The 13,590-nt window shown below is 48.6% G+C and overlaps 3 protein-coding genes across 4 annotated transcripts; 1 reads left to right on the top strand and 2 right to left on the bottom strand.

The window, feature by feature from the left end:
- Positions 1–540: 540 nt before the first annotated feature.
- On the top strand, positions 541–2,133 carry LOC125544982 (UPF0014 membrane protein STAR2-like). The gene is made up of 2 exons (XM_048708801.1): positions 541–1,194; positions 1,696–2,133. Exons 1-2 carry the CDS (start codon positions 670–672, stop codon positions 2,005–2,007), a joined length of 837 nt encoding a protein of 278 aa, XP_048564758.1. The 5' UTR covers positions 541–669; the 3' UTR covers positions 2,008–2,133.
- A 341-nt stretch (positions 2,134–2,474) lies between these two features.
- On the bottom strand, positions 2,475–5,025 carry LOC125544992 (glycine-rich protein A3-like). The gene is made up of 3 exons (XM_048708814.1): positions 4,787–5,025; positions 3,432–3,887; positions 2,475–3,006 (listed from the first exon to the last, which is right to left on the bottom strand). Exons 2-3 carry the CDS (start codon positions 3,868–3,870, stop codon positions 2,723–2,725), a joined length of 723 nt encoding a protein of 240 aa, XP_048564771.1. The 5' UTR covers positions 3,871–3,887; positions 4,787–5,025; the 3' UTR covers positions 2,475–2,722.
- A 1,309-nt stretch (positions 5,026–6,334) lies between these two features.
- On the bottom strand, positions 6,335–10,289 carry LOC125544998 (glycine-rich cell wall structural protein-like). 2 transcript variants are annotated; one of them, XM_048708829.1, is made up of 3 exons: positions 9,948–10,289; positions 6,985–7,229; positions 6,335–6,816 (listed from the first exon to the last, which is right to left on the bottom strand). In XM_048708829.1, the coding sequence occupies exons 2-3, from the start codon at positions 7,208–7,210 to the stop codon at positions 6,554–6,556; spliced, it is 489 nt and encodes a 162-aa protein (XP_048564786.1). In that variant the 5' UTR covers positions 7,211–7,229; positions 9,948–10,289; the 3' UTR covers positions 6,335–6,553. The 2 variants fall into 2 exon arrangements, with proteins under 2 accessions (XP_048564786.1, XP_048564778.1); XM_048708821.1 differs by having other exon boundaries at positions 6,985–7,245; positions 9,948–10,287.
- Positions 10,290–13,590: the final 3,301 nt, after the last annotated feature.

The raw sequence follows: 13,590 nt of genomic DNA, 5'->3' as shown, positions 1-13,590 counted from the left end.
CCCGAGGACGGCAGCAAGAGCAAGGCTTAGTCAACCCGCTCCCCCCACCGCATCCATGAGAGCATGACCGACCGTTTAGCATGCTAATTGTTATCACTATCACTTAGTACTTAGTAGGTTCACTATATATGATTTGAGGGATGACTCTGTCCACTCCGTTTTAAGACTGTCCTGGGGATGAAAAATAGCTGATGATGGCGGCACGTTTGTGAATGAATTAATCGATGGAATGACCTGTTAGACTGCATGATTCGTGATGATTGTTCATTTGTGGAGCCATTTTCCGTTTGACTTGCATCCTGATGATTGTTCGTTTGGTCCATTAGTCTATGCCTAGGTTGTTAAGTTTTGCGCCAATGATTTCCTGTGAGCGCGTCAGCTCAGATTCTCCCGCAAATTGCCAGGAAATTGTTGGACTTTTGCTGCTGAGTTTCTGTTTTAGATTCTTTCGTCTGCACTCACTGAGCGGTGGGTCCCACCTTCCACCAAGGTGCCCCCTCGCCCTCCACCACGTAGCACCCACCCAAGCGCCACGCCGCAAAGCAGAGCAGGGCCTGCCTCTCCCATTCAGCGCCTTTCTCGCTTGCTCCCTCCCCCCACTTGCCCACCGAGCTCCTCAAAGCTCAAGAAGCAACCCACCCTCGCCGGAGCAGCACACGCACGGCGGCCATGGCGACGTCGGCGTCGCTCCTCCTGGCGCAGGAGGTGGACCCGTGGGCGCCGGGGTTCTGGCGGGACTTCGCGATCGGCATGCTCAAGCCGCTGGCGGCCACGGTGGTGGTGGCCATGGCGGTGGCGCTGAGCTTCACGCAGCGGCTGGGCGTGGAGGCGGAGATGCTCTACGCCATCGCGCGCTCCTTCCTGCAGCTCTCGGTCATCGGCTTCGTGCTCCACTTCATCTTCACCCAGAGCAGCGCGCTCTGGATCCTGCTCGCATACCTCTTCATGGTCACCGTCGCCGGCTACACCGCGGGGCGCCGCGCCCGGCAGGTCCCGCGCGGCGGGTACATCGCCGGCGTGTCCATCCTCGCCGGCACGGCCGTCACCATGTTCCTGCTCGTGGTGCTCAGCGTGTTCCCCTTCACGCCCCGCTACATCATCCCCGTCGCCGGCATGATGGTCGGCAACGCCATGACCGTCACCGGCGTCACCATGAAGAAGCTCCACGAGGACGTCAAGACGCAGCGGAGCCTCGTAAGTCAATAACAATCTCAGTCTTCGTCTTCCGTTCCGGCACCGCCGCGCGCGCACCAAGATCATTTTTTCTTGAAACAAAACAAAAATGCTACCCTGTTCATGTTGTTTGTTCACTTATTTCAGTCTGTATGTAGTTCAAATTGACATATATAAAACATTTTATATTTGTGAAGAGACGAAGTAGTTAACTTTGTGTAGGTCTTTGCACCGTCAATAACTTCGTGTAGGTCTTTGCACCGTCAATAACTTTGTTAGTATGATTGAAGTATAATATCGTTCATGCCATTCTGCATTAGCTAAAGGCGTGTGCACTCTTTTTCCATTCAGTTTATAAAATACATGATCATGGTCTCCACGACTACGCAACCTTTTCTTCCGAAATTTTAAACAAATTCAGCAAGAAACTAGTAGTACAAAATTCTGAACTTGGTATTTTCATCACAAATTCAGAGAATCGACTCCAGGTGACGCTTCATTTTTCTGACCGTTTCATCGCAGGTGGAGACTGCGCTGGCGCTGGGGGCGACGCCGCGGCAGGCGACGGTGCAGCAGGTGCGCCGGTCGCTGGTGATCGCGCTGTCGCCGGTGATCGACAACGCCAAGACGGTGGGGCTGATCGCGCTGCCGGGGGCCATGACGGGGCTCATCATGGGCGGCGCGTCGCCGCTGGAGGCCATCCAGCTGCAGATCGTGGTGATGAACATGCTCATGGGCGCCTCCACCGTCAGCAGCATCCTCTCCACCTACCTCTGCTGGCCGGCATTCTTCACCAAGGCCTTCCAGATCGACGACTCCGTCTTCGCCGACTAGCCCATGACCGGACAAGCAGCTGCTCTGTTTTCTGTGTGATGACAATGACAAATAATTTTGTTTTTCTGCACCTCAAAGTCGTTTGGGCTGAGTCCGCATGTTTTCATGCTGAATTTCGTCCGTCAATTCTGGGCTTGTGCCATTTTTTAACTTGGGCGACATTTATGAAACGAATATATCATCATATCCTCCCGAAGCTATTCTGGAAATGGCCTGCACAATTTCCAGCGAGTCGCATTCGCCATTCGCACTAGGGAAATTGACTAGTGCGTCTAGAGATCAGTACTACAGAGCAGCAATTTACAAAATGTTGCTTGCCCGCCCTTTTGGAGGAGCATCGAACAGTTGAAAATGGCAGCAAAATTGCAACATGTTTGGTCAGGAGCAACAATTTTGCCCCAGCGAAGCAAACACAACACCAATTCAGAGCACAACGACACATGACCAGCATCAGAACAGGGTAAGCATAGCACCACACAGAATTCAGGTACTTATTAGCAAGTCATATCTTGTCACAGACGCAGACTAGAGTGCCAAATCATATAGAGGAAAGGATGGAAGCTCCACGAGATCGAGCAGCGACCACACACCACCCTGCTTAGATACATCTCAAAGGCTTTCCCTGACCAAACCAAGTTCTGGAAGCCTACACAAAGAGTTTAGGTATTTTTTTTTGATTCATCAGCCATGGTGAAGCTACTAGCTAGCGCGCGCATTACTTCCACTTCTTGAACTTGCCGCCGCCGCCGAACATGCCGTGCTTCCCATGCTTGAACTTGCCGTGCCCGTGCTTCCCGTGCTTGAACTTGCCGCCGTGGTGGCCGTACCCGCCGCCGTAGCCTCCATGGCCGCCCATCATGCCTCCCATCATGTGTCCACCTCCACCGTGGCTGCCGTGAGAGATCTTGTGTGCTCCGTAGGCGGCGGCGGCAGCTGCTGCGCCTCCAGCCAGCATGCCGCCCATGCCCATGCCTCCTCCTCCATGGCTACCACTGTGACCTGAGAAACAATAGCCGATGAGGATGGATGCTCAAGAGTGATACACGTTTGATACAACAGATTTTATAAACCACTACTCGTATCCTGAGATGGAACTTGGCATATTATTGAAGATGCAGCGCATACCACACATATATAAATGGATATCAATCCAGCACACACTACACATATAAATGTACATCAATCCAGTGCATACTACACATACGACCTGAGAAACAATGAGGTTTGATACAAGAGAACTTGGGACTCTTTACATCAAGATAAACCACTACTCATATACGAGACCGAAATGGCATGTTGTTGAAGATGCAGCGCATAATGCACATATACATGCATCTCAACTGTGGAAATATAAATGCTAGTGCAAATGGTAGCAATTTATGGAGTCCAACAGGAATGGTATAAAACAAAGGAAGGTTACATACCGGATGAGCCAGGGTAGCCGGCAGGGGGATAGCCATGCTGCTGTGGAGGGTAGCCATGCTGCTGCGGGGGGTAGCCATGCTGAGGAGGGTACCCTTGTTGTGGAGGGTATCCATGGCCACCAGATGGGTACCCATGACCACCAGACGGGTACCCATGACCACCACCATGAGCACCAGCAACGCCGTGCATGATGTTGGAGAGGAGCCCCTTCTCCCCATCAGGGCCTCCCGCTCCAGGTGCAGGAGGGTAAGCCCCAGGTGCTGGAGGGTATGCCCCAGGTGCAGGTGGGTAAGCTCCAGGTGCAGGCGGGTATCCTTGCTGTGGGGGGTAACCTCCCTGCTGCGGCGGGTAGCCTCCCTGCTGCGGCGGGTACCCTGCCGGAGGGTATCCCCCCTGGCCACCGGGTGGGTACCCATGACCATCGTTGCCTCCTCCCATTGCTCTGAGGGAGCTAACTGCACATATCATGATCAGGCAAATGTTAATACGTGACAGAGAAATCTTGCTGTCTTTAGGCATAAGAACTGCCATTAAACATGTGATGTATGTAACAGTTGCTAATGTATTTTCTTGTCGGTTAGAGGGCCGGTAGCACCACCACATTGATGTGTTTATGCCAGCTAGAGCAGAACTAGTCGTCCTCGCAACAGAACATTTGACTTGGTAAAAGAATGATATGCTTGAGTGAGTGCTGCGTGCAAGCAATCAGACATGGTCCTCTGACTAAAATAAACAGGGCAGCAACAACCAGCCATCGTGCCTAACTGCCTACCCAATCCTCATTCCAATTTCCAAATGGCCAAACCATGTCCATGTGCCTAACAAGCAGCAATCTATTCATACAAGAGAGGTGAAACATGCATGTGCAGATGTGCTAATCAAAACATGAAGGAAGGGCATACATGTATGATTATTAACCACCAATCGCAATCGGAGAGACTTTGCGGGTTTTCTGAACCACGCCCAGTGCAAGTGGAGTAGATTTTAGCTTTTCGCATCATCCTGGCTAGGAACTCCACAACAGCACTGATTAATCCATGGCATGACCGATCGATCGATCAAGAGCCGCACCGATCCAACTGACGAAAACCCTCGGGCATGACTTCCCACACACTAACGGCTAATTCGGGCGCCCCCTACCACAGGGGTTTTCTCACGGCAACCAGCCCCAATCCAGATCCCGCGGGGCCAAATCCACGGCCTCGACTTGGAAAAATCCCCACCCAGGCCGTCAAACAGGACAGAACAGAGCAAGCAAAAAAAAAAATCCCCTCCGGTAAATTTATTTTTGCCACGATCTACTACTCGGAAGCAAGAGGGGCCGCGGATTCGCAGGACTGTAGGAGGCGCATACCTAGAGGAGAAGATCTGCGATTCTGCGAAGCTGAAGAAGAAGAGGCCGATCTGGATGGATGATGGCGTTCTCCTCCGTGCGCTCCGTGGATGTTTGGGCTCCTGTGTGTGCTGGGGGATTTTATATAGGGGGCGGTGGGCTCGTGTACGCGCTTCGGTTCGGCAGGCGTTGGCACCTTCGTCGGCTCGCAGGCGCACCGAATCCCGGGCGGGTCCCGCGGCCTGGAGTTATTATTCGTGGGTGGATGGATGGATGGATAGGACTTGACCTCGCTGCGCAGAGTCGATGACAGGTGGGGGCCGAGACTGCTTCGCTCGAGGCGGCCGCGGCCGAAGCGCGTCGTCCGTCGTGGGGGCGAGGATGGAGAGGGAAGAAAGCTACGCGGCGAAGGAACCCCACGTTGCTTTGCCTCGGGGGATATTTGCGCGTTGAAACGACGAGCAGCCGACGCGTGGCGTGTGTGGGCGCTTTTTCTGGCTGGGCCTGGATTCGGTCCAGCAACGCCCCCAGGCAGACGCGACGGGCTGATGAGTCCAAAAGTGTTGGGCCAGACTTTATCGTAGACACTCTCTTTGCTTGCTCTTGTTTGAGCCTGTGTGTTTGTCTAAAAAAAACTCGTTTGAGCGTGTCACCTACGTTTTTTCAATACAGTAAGACACCTACGTTTTTTTTCAACACGGTATAGACACAGGCACTCATACGTACGCACATACAATTACCTTTATGAACACACGCGTGCACAACCTATCTCTATAAGCACATCCGTGACTGAGCCGGCACATCATCTTGAGATTGACAAAGTCAACGCAGAAGCCTTTGTAGTCGATAGGAATGTCTTCTCCCACAAAACGTACATCACCGGCCTAAAATAAATTTAAAAAAATGTGAGAATCGGTGTCAAGTTTAGAGCTTGAAATTTGGTGGCCTGTTTGAAATCACTCCGCCCCGCTCCACTCCCTGGAGCTGGGCTTGAGCCGCTCTGTGGAAACAAGCTACAGCCTGCTCCACTCCGGGAACGGAGTCGAGGGAGTAGAGTGGAACCGAACAGGCACTAAGGATGCCACAGTTGTCCTGACTGTTAGCTAGCTGATGTAGTCTCATACTCACACGATCGTGGCTAGCGCACGATCCCATTCACGTCGCGCCTGTAACCTGCGCTCCGCGCACCTCCTGTACCTTGCCCATATATACAGCGAGTCATTCATCGGCTGCACTCAAGGTGCATTGCCCAAATTCTTGCTAGTCTACACTGACTATCCAACCATACTGTTTCTTTTGTTGTATCGATGGCGGCCAGGAACTGACATGGCATGAGGGAGGGAGTCGCTGCTCGTCGGAGCTCGCCTCCCCGGCGGCTGCCAGTCTGCCACTGCTACATGATGAACGCCGGCCTTGGGCCGCGCGGCTGCGCAAGATGATCACCACGGTCGCACCCAGGCGCCGGCCTTCACATGACGTGCATACTAGGGGCATGGACTGAGCACTAATCTGATCGAGCATGATATCTAGCTAGCACATCTGTGTACGGACGAAAGAGAACGTCTGAACTGCAGCAAATGACTGGTATCTGATTCCGCTACTTATTATCAAGCCTTATTAGCTATACAGCACCAAATTATATGGTATATCTAGTAACAGTACAGGAGCACTGCATCATCGCAGTCTCACAGGAGACATGCTAGCGCTCTTCCCAGCCGCGGGGGTATTTCTGGAACCAAGCTTACTTAAGATAGTTGATGAGGCGCAATCACTGTGCGCAGACGCAAATCACTTGCACTTCTTGAACTTGCCGTAACCATGCTTGCCGTGGTGGTGGTGGTGGTGATATCCATGGCCATGGTGCCCCCAGCCGTGCCCGCCGTGGTAGTGTCCGTGACCGTGGTGTCCGTAGCCATGGCCTCCATGACCATAATGGCCGTAGCCGTGGCCTCCGTGGTGGTGCCCGAGAGCATGGCCGCCGCCGCCATAGCCGCCTCCATAGCCCATGTGCCCGCCGCCGTAGCCATGTCCTCCATGGCCACCCCCGTAGCCTGAAACAAATTATGAAGAAGTGATGACATAAATAAATCCGAGCAAACAACTGAAAGATCAATTACAGTGTTGTTCATATCATTGAGGTCCAATTGAGCAAATTAACTCCCCAGACACAACACAATTAGGACGTGCGTTATGTATAACTGATCACCAGCAATGCATACCAGGGTAGCCGACGGGGGGATATCCACCGTGAGGTGGGTAGCCACCTGGCTGAGGGTACCCATATTGTGGTGGAGGAGGATACGCCCCGGGAGGAGGGTAGGGGACCCCCGGTGGCGGGTAACCTTGAGGAGGGTATCCGTATCCTCCATGAGGTGGATACCCATGCATCATGTTTGAGAACAGCCCCTTCTCAGTGGTGTTATTCTTGTCTTTCCCTTCTTCCATTGTTGCGTTGCCGACCTACCTGGAAGGATGTATCTCTAAGAAAATGTGAAAGTAAGTATTTATCCTTAGCAAATTATATTGAGAGAAAAAGAAATATTACATGGAGAAAAATTATATATATTAGATTGCCATAACATGTATGAATTGTATAACCATTGATGTACAATCTGAAACATTATTCCAGCTCAAAGCCATATATAGTAGCTTACTCAATCATTGCATATCGAGTTGTCGTTTGATGCCTAAAGACATACGAGCTTTACAATTTGTGACGAGGGCCACAAGCCATGTGCACTTATACAAGCCCTAGAACTTGGACCCATGTGGGTGGAGAGGAGATACATATTGGTGTGGGTCCTACTTTGGAGCAATTGCTAGGATGAGTCGCTTCTCTTTGTGCTTAAACCTAAATGTGTTTTCCCGTGGAGGTGGAGTACGATGACAAGTTAACTATGAGAGCTTCATTCCCGAGAACGGGTTCCCGAGAACGGGTCTTGGATGGCATGATATGTTCCCAACATATATGCCAAGGAGTGTCATTTGCAGGTGGATTAAGGATGAGAGGACTAGCCGAACAATTTTTGGAAAAATCATGGCCTAAGATGACTTGAGCCGTGTAACACAGGGTCTGAGTAGCTGTAGCATTTCTTATTCCAACCAAATGCACAAGCTCTACAAGCCGCGGCATTGTTTGAGTGCTCATGCCATCCTTTTCTCAGGGTTTAGTAGTCATGGTTAAAAAGATTCATGTATTTGGATTAGCATACAACATTACATGATCAACATGCTGCCATTGTTTTTAACGCGTCCCTAAGGCGTCGCCTAGGCGACGCTTAGGCGTCAGGGCGCCCTGCGAGCTCGAGGCGTCCACCTTGCCTTATGTACCTCTGTAAGGCGTCCGCCTTAAGCTTTAAGGCGTCCAAGGCGTCTGCTTAGGCGTCCAGGTTGTTGCCTTAGTCCATTTTGGACGCCTTAGCTTGCCAGGCAGGCAGGTGAGCTGTTTTAGGGGGGAAACAGAGTTTTGGCGGGAAACAGAAAGGATGTTGGCAGTTGGCACCAACAGGTAAGAGGGGGAGAGAGAGAGAGAGAAACAGCCCCCAATCCACACACTCCTCCCCCTCCTTCCCTCCAGTGGCTCCTCTCTAGCAGATCTGCTTCCTCCTCTGCAGCAGATCCTCTCTGGCAGCTCCTCCACCTCCTCTCCAACAGCTCCTCCTCCTCCTCCTGTCTAGCAGCTCCTCCTCCTCTCCAGCAGCTCCTCTTCCTCTCCAGTACAGCAGCAACAACCAAATTCTACTATATTCTGCTGCTTAGAACTCTCTAAGGTGTCCGCCTTGCCTTATGCCTTATCGCTTAGGCAGTGAGGCGCCCCCCCAGCGCCTTGCCTCGCCTTACCGCCTTATAAACATTGCATGCTGCTAATCCCAAACCAAGATTCACCGTAAAAAAAAGCCAAGATGATATAAAGCAGCATCCACTGGTGGATCGGAGTCCCATGTCCCCCTGTTCTCCCAAATTTTATTTGAGCTTTCCTTATCTTATCAAGATCACTATGAAGAGTGCACAACCCATTTTTACATGGACCATGGTGAAAATGCGTTGCTCACACATGGTTGGGCATGTACATCAAAATGTTGCTGGAAGATGACGGATCAGACATGAAGATTGACGTGAGAAGAACAAACTAATCTCGCTTTAGGCGCCTTCTACTTTTTTCCCCATACAACTTTTATGCAAGGTCAGGTTCCATATCAAAATATAACGAAACGTCGAAACATACTGACAACATCCAGTGCAAGTAAAGAAAAAATGTCTCAGCCAAACTCACTAGCAAAAGATAAACAAAAATGGCGCCTCCTTTGTGGGTTTCTTTGCCAACAAATGCACTTGTGGGTCCTAAGGCCAAGTTGGATGATAGTATGTGAGACAATTTTGAAAAGTCGATTACTACCGTACTGTGTGATGCAATGACGTGGTCGTTAGGAAGGTGCAGATGGCGAACACAAAGTGTGCACGAAAGGAGGAGGGCTTCTCTTGACCTGGATAGCTACGTATTGGATGTTCATCTTCGAAATCTGGCTAGCTCATGAATTGGCAATTTCTGCTTAAAAAACTCATTGTTTGTTACTGACCAGATTTTTTTTAACTGATTTGGCAGAGCTCCACTTTTGTCAAGGAAATGAAAAATATAGAGAAGCAACCACAAATTATATATGTAGAATCTACCGTAAATGCCGGAGGTAAACACATCAGCATGCTATATCCGTCCAAGGATCTAAACTTATTCTCCCTCCTCGTCAACTGTAGGTGCTAAAGAATTGAAGTTCTTTAAACAATTTGAAATTTGACGCAGGTAGTAGACAAATTTAAAAATGGATTAATTCGGATTATAAGAGGTGGCTGCCAGTAAGCTTTGCTAAGCTCTTGATCTTAGCGGCAACCATCCCGTATCAGTCACAGGCAATTTCTCTTAGTTTCAGGACGTCTGCTCAACACCGGATGAACTCGGCACATATAACTCGGGACTGATGACCTATTATTATTCAATCTGAAATTTGACGCGCAGATGAGGAAATCCACCGTGAACAAGGATCACAGTTCACGAATTAAGCCATCGATGAGCCAAACAAATTCGTGAGAACCAGATCATGAACGAGCCCGCAGAGATCAAGCAAGGGGAAAAGAGAAATCGAAACGAAACTCTACAGAAATGGAGATGGGAGGGGATCAGTCGTACCGATTCCGAAGCAGCACCCGGAGGAGGCGGGGAAGGGAGGATTCGGTTTCGCGAGCCGGGTTGGGTTCCCATCCGCCCACTCACCCCCGCTTCTTCTTATACGGGGGGATCGGATTCGCGCCGCACTCGCGCCCCACTCGCGCCGCGCGCGCGAGCACTGAGGTGGGGCGATGGAATCCGGGCAGGCAGGTGGCCGCGGCTCGGGGCGCCACGCCGCAAGCGCCTCTGCCGCGTGGGGGCCTCTGCCTCGGCCGAGCGCGTCGCCGTCGTGGAGGAACAGGGACTGAAGGCTTCGCCGTCGGGGAGAGAGTAGCGGGCGCCCGCGCTCTGTTCGACGGAATGCCGGCCTCGCACTTGACACTAAGCCAATATGTTAGTCCCAAAAAATGATATATTATTATATATAAAACACCCAAGATTGATACTACAATAGTGTAGAATAATAAAAAATTATAGATATGTTGGAGACGTATCAGTTGCTGATGTCTACTACACAACTTGTTCTTGTAGACTCGTATTGGGCCTCCAAGCGCAGAATTTTGTAGGACAATAGCAAGTTTCCCTCAAGTGGATGACGTAAGGTTTATCAATCCGAGGGAGGCATAGGATGAAGATGGTCTCTCTCAAATAACCCTGCAACCAAATAATAAAAAGTCTCTTATGTCCCCAACACACCAAATACAATGGTAAATTGTATAGGTGCACTAGTTTGGCGAAGAGATGTCGATAAAAGTGTAGTGATGATAGTAGATATTGATTTTTGTAATAGGAACAATAAAAAACAGTAAGGTAGCAAGTAATAAAAGTGAGCACAAACGATATTGCAATGCTTGCAAATGAGGCCTAGGGTCTGTACTTTCGCCAGTGCAATCTTTCAACAATGCTAATATAATTGGATCATATAACCATCCCTCAACGTGCGATGAAAAATCACTCCAAAGTTCCTATCTAGCGGAGAACATAAGAAGAAATTGTTTCTAGGGTACGAAACCACCTCAAAGCTATCTTTCCGATCAATCTATCCTAGAGTTCGTACTAAAATAACACCAAGCTATCCTTTCCTATCGATCTAACCAAGAGTTCGTACTAAAATAACACCATATGATACACATCAACCAACTCTAATGTCACCTAGAGTCCGCGAGTTGAGTGCCCTCCAATGTCACCGCAAGTATTCGTGAGTTGATTATACGATATGCATCAAACAATTTCAGATTCATAATACAACACAAAGAACCTCAAAGAGTGCCCCAAGATTTCTACCGGAGAAATAAAGACGAGAACGTGCATCAACCCCTATGCATAGATTACCTCAATGTCACATCGGGAGTCCGCGAGTTGAGTGCCAAAACACATATCAAGTGAATAAATATGATGCCCCATTGTCACCACGGGTATTCATAGCAAGACATACATCAAGTGTTCTCAAATCCATAAAAATATTCAATCCGATAAGAAAGAAATCTCAAAGGGAAAGCTCAGTTCACAACAAGATAAAGAGAGGGAAAACACCATATGATCCAACTACATTAACAACGCCCGTGATACATCAAGATCGTGACATCTCAAGAACACGAGAGAGAGAGAGAGAGAGAGATTAAACACATAGCTACTGGTACAAACCCTCAGCCCCGAGGGTGGACTACTCCCTCCTCATCATGGTGGCTGCTGGGATGATGAAGATGGCCACCGGTGATGATTTTCCCCTCCGGCAAGGTGCCGGAACGGGGTCTAGATTGGTTTTTTGTGGCTATAGAGGCTTGCGGCGGCGGAACTTCTGATCTATGGACTCCCCGAGGGTTTTTGAAATATTTGGCAATTTATAGGGCAAAGAGGCGGTGCGAGAGGTCACCGAGGGGGGCACAACCCCATTGGGCGCGCCTGGGCCTCTTGGCGCGCCCTGGTGGGTTGTGCCCACCTCGGGCATCCCCTCTGGTGCATCTTTGGCCCATGGTTGTCTTCTGGTCCACATAAAATCTCCAAAAAATTTCGCTGCATTTGGACTCCGTTTGGTACTGATATTTTGCGAAGCAAAAAACAACAACTAGCACTGGGCAATATGTCAATAGGTTAGTCCCAAAAAATAATATAAAGTTGCTATAAAATAATTGTAAAACATCAAGAATGATAATATAACAGCATGGAACAAGCAAAAATTATAGATACGTTGGAGACATATCAGCATCCCCAAGCTTAATTCCTACTCATCCTCGAATAGGTAAATGATAAAAACAGAATTTTTGATGTGGAATGCTGCCTAACATGTTCATCACATATTCTTTTAATTTATAGCATGAACATTTGGAATTTTATATGGTTCAAAGTAATAGTCTAGTTTTGACATGAGGATTTCAATACTCAAGCATATCAATAAGCAATCATGTCTTTCAAGGTATCAACACTAAAGAAAGTTATCCCTAGCCCATCATTCTCAATCATTGATCCATTCACGAAACACACTCGCATATTAGCTACATCCAATGCTCAAGTATGGTCATAGTGCTCCCTAGTTGGTGCTTTATAAGAGAGGATGGAGACTCAAATAAAAATAAAAATTGCATAAAAGTAAATAGATAGGCCCTTCGCAGAGGGAAGCAGAGATTTGTAGAGGTGCCATAGCTCAAAGCTTAAATTGAGAGATAAAATTTTTGAGGGGCATACTTTTCCCATCAACGAAATCGATCGAGTAATTCCCAACACTTTCCATGCTAGATATATCATAGGTGGTTCGCAAATAGAAAATAAAGTTTATTCCTTTTTCCACAATTTTTTCACAATCCATGGCTAGCCGTATCCACGAGTGCCTTCAATACCAACACTTTCCAAGAAGTTTATTATTTGACAACATAAAGTAAATTTCTTTTTCATTTCGGGACTGGGCATCCCTATTACCGACGTACTCTCGTGCAATGACAAGTGAATAAACACTCATCTTGAGAATAACACATCTAGCATGAAAAATATTGGCCACCCCTTGCCACTTCATGAGCGGTACGAGCACACAAAAATGAATTTTGTTTTGAAAATTAGAGATGACACATACAAATTTGCTTAGAACGGCACGAGAATACCGCATATAGGTAGGTATGGTGAACTCATATGACAAAACTGGGTTTAAGGATTTTGAATGCATAAGTAGTATTTCCACTTAGTACAAGTGAAGGCTAGTAAATAGATCGAGAAGCATCCAACCAAGAAACAAAAAAACACATAAGCGAGCATTAAGCATAACTAACATCGAATAATGCACCACAAGTAGGATGTAATTTCATTGCATAACTATTGACTTTCGTGCTTGCATATGGAATCACAAACCTTAACACCAATATTCTTACTAAAGTATAATTACTCACCAACATGACTCACATATCACTACCATCATATCGCAAAACTATTACAAAGAATCAAGTTTATTTTGTCCAATGATATTCATGAAAGTTTACATGAGGGCAGGGAGGGCGTCGGCGGCGGCGACGAGGAAGACAGACGTGCGTGCTCTGCGCTGTGCTGCGTATGTTGCGGGGATTGGATTGAGAGGAGAGGAGGAGGAAGGTCCTGTTTTTTGTTTTCCTTTTCTTTTGGTTGGAAGGAAAGAAAGGACACACATGCATGCATGCGACGTTTCCGCGTTGATGTTTGTTGT

Source organism: Triticum urartu, chromosome 1 (assembly GCF_003073215.2).
Source record: "Triticum urartu cultivar G1812 chromosome 1, Tu2.1, whole genome shotgun sequence".
In the NCBI taxonomy this organism is placed as follows: Eukaryota; Viridiplantae; Streptophyta; class Magnoliopsida; order Poales; family Poaceae; genus Triticum; species Triticum urartu.
Note: the sequence above shows the minus strand (reverse complement) of the source record. Positions and strands in the feature narration are given on the sequence as shown.

Excerpts from the sequence above, each read along its gene's own strand:
- LOC125544982 (XM_048708801.1), top strand. The coding sequence starts at position 670 with ATGGCGACGTCGGCGTCGCTCCTCCTGGCGCAGGAGGTGGACCCGTGG. Across the intron at positions 1,195-1,695 it reads TCAAGACGCAGCGGAGCCTC|GTGGAGACTGCGCTGGCGCT; the intron begins GTAAGTCAATAA and ends GTTTCATCGCAG.
- LOC125544992 (XM_048708814.1), bottom strand. The coding sequence starts at position 3,870 with ATGGGAGGAGGCAACGATGGTCATGGGTACCCACCCGGTGGCCAGGGG. Across the intron at positions 3,007-3,431 it reads CGGCTACCCTGGCTCATCCG|GTCACAGTGGTAGCCATGGA; the intron begins GTATGTAACCTT and ends ATTGTTTCTCAG.
- LOC125544998 (XM_048708829.1), bottom strand. The coding sequence starts at position 7,210 with ATGGAAGAAGGGAAAGACAAGAATAACACCACTGAGAAGGGGCTGTTC. Across the intron at positions 6,817-6,984 it reads TCCCCCCGTCGGCTACCCTG|GCTACGGGGGTGGCCATGGA; the intron begins GTATGCATTGCT and ends AATTTGTTTCAG.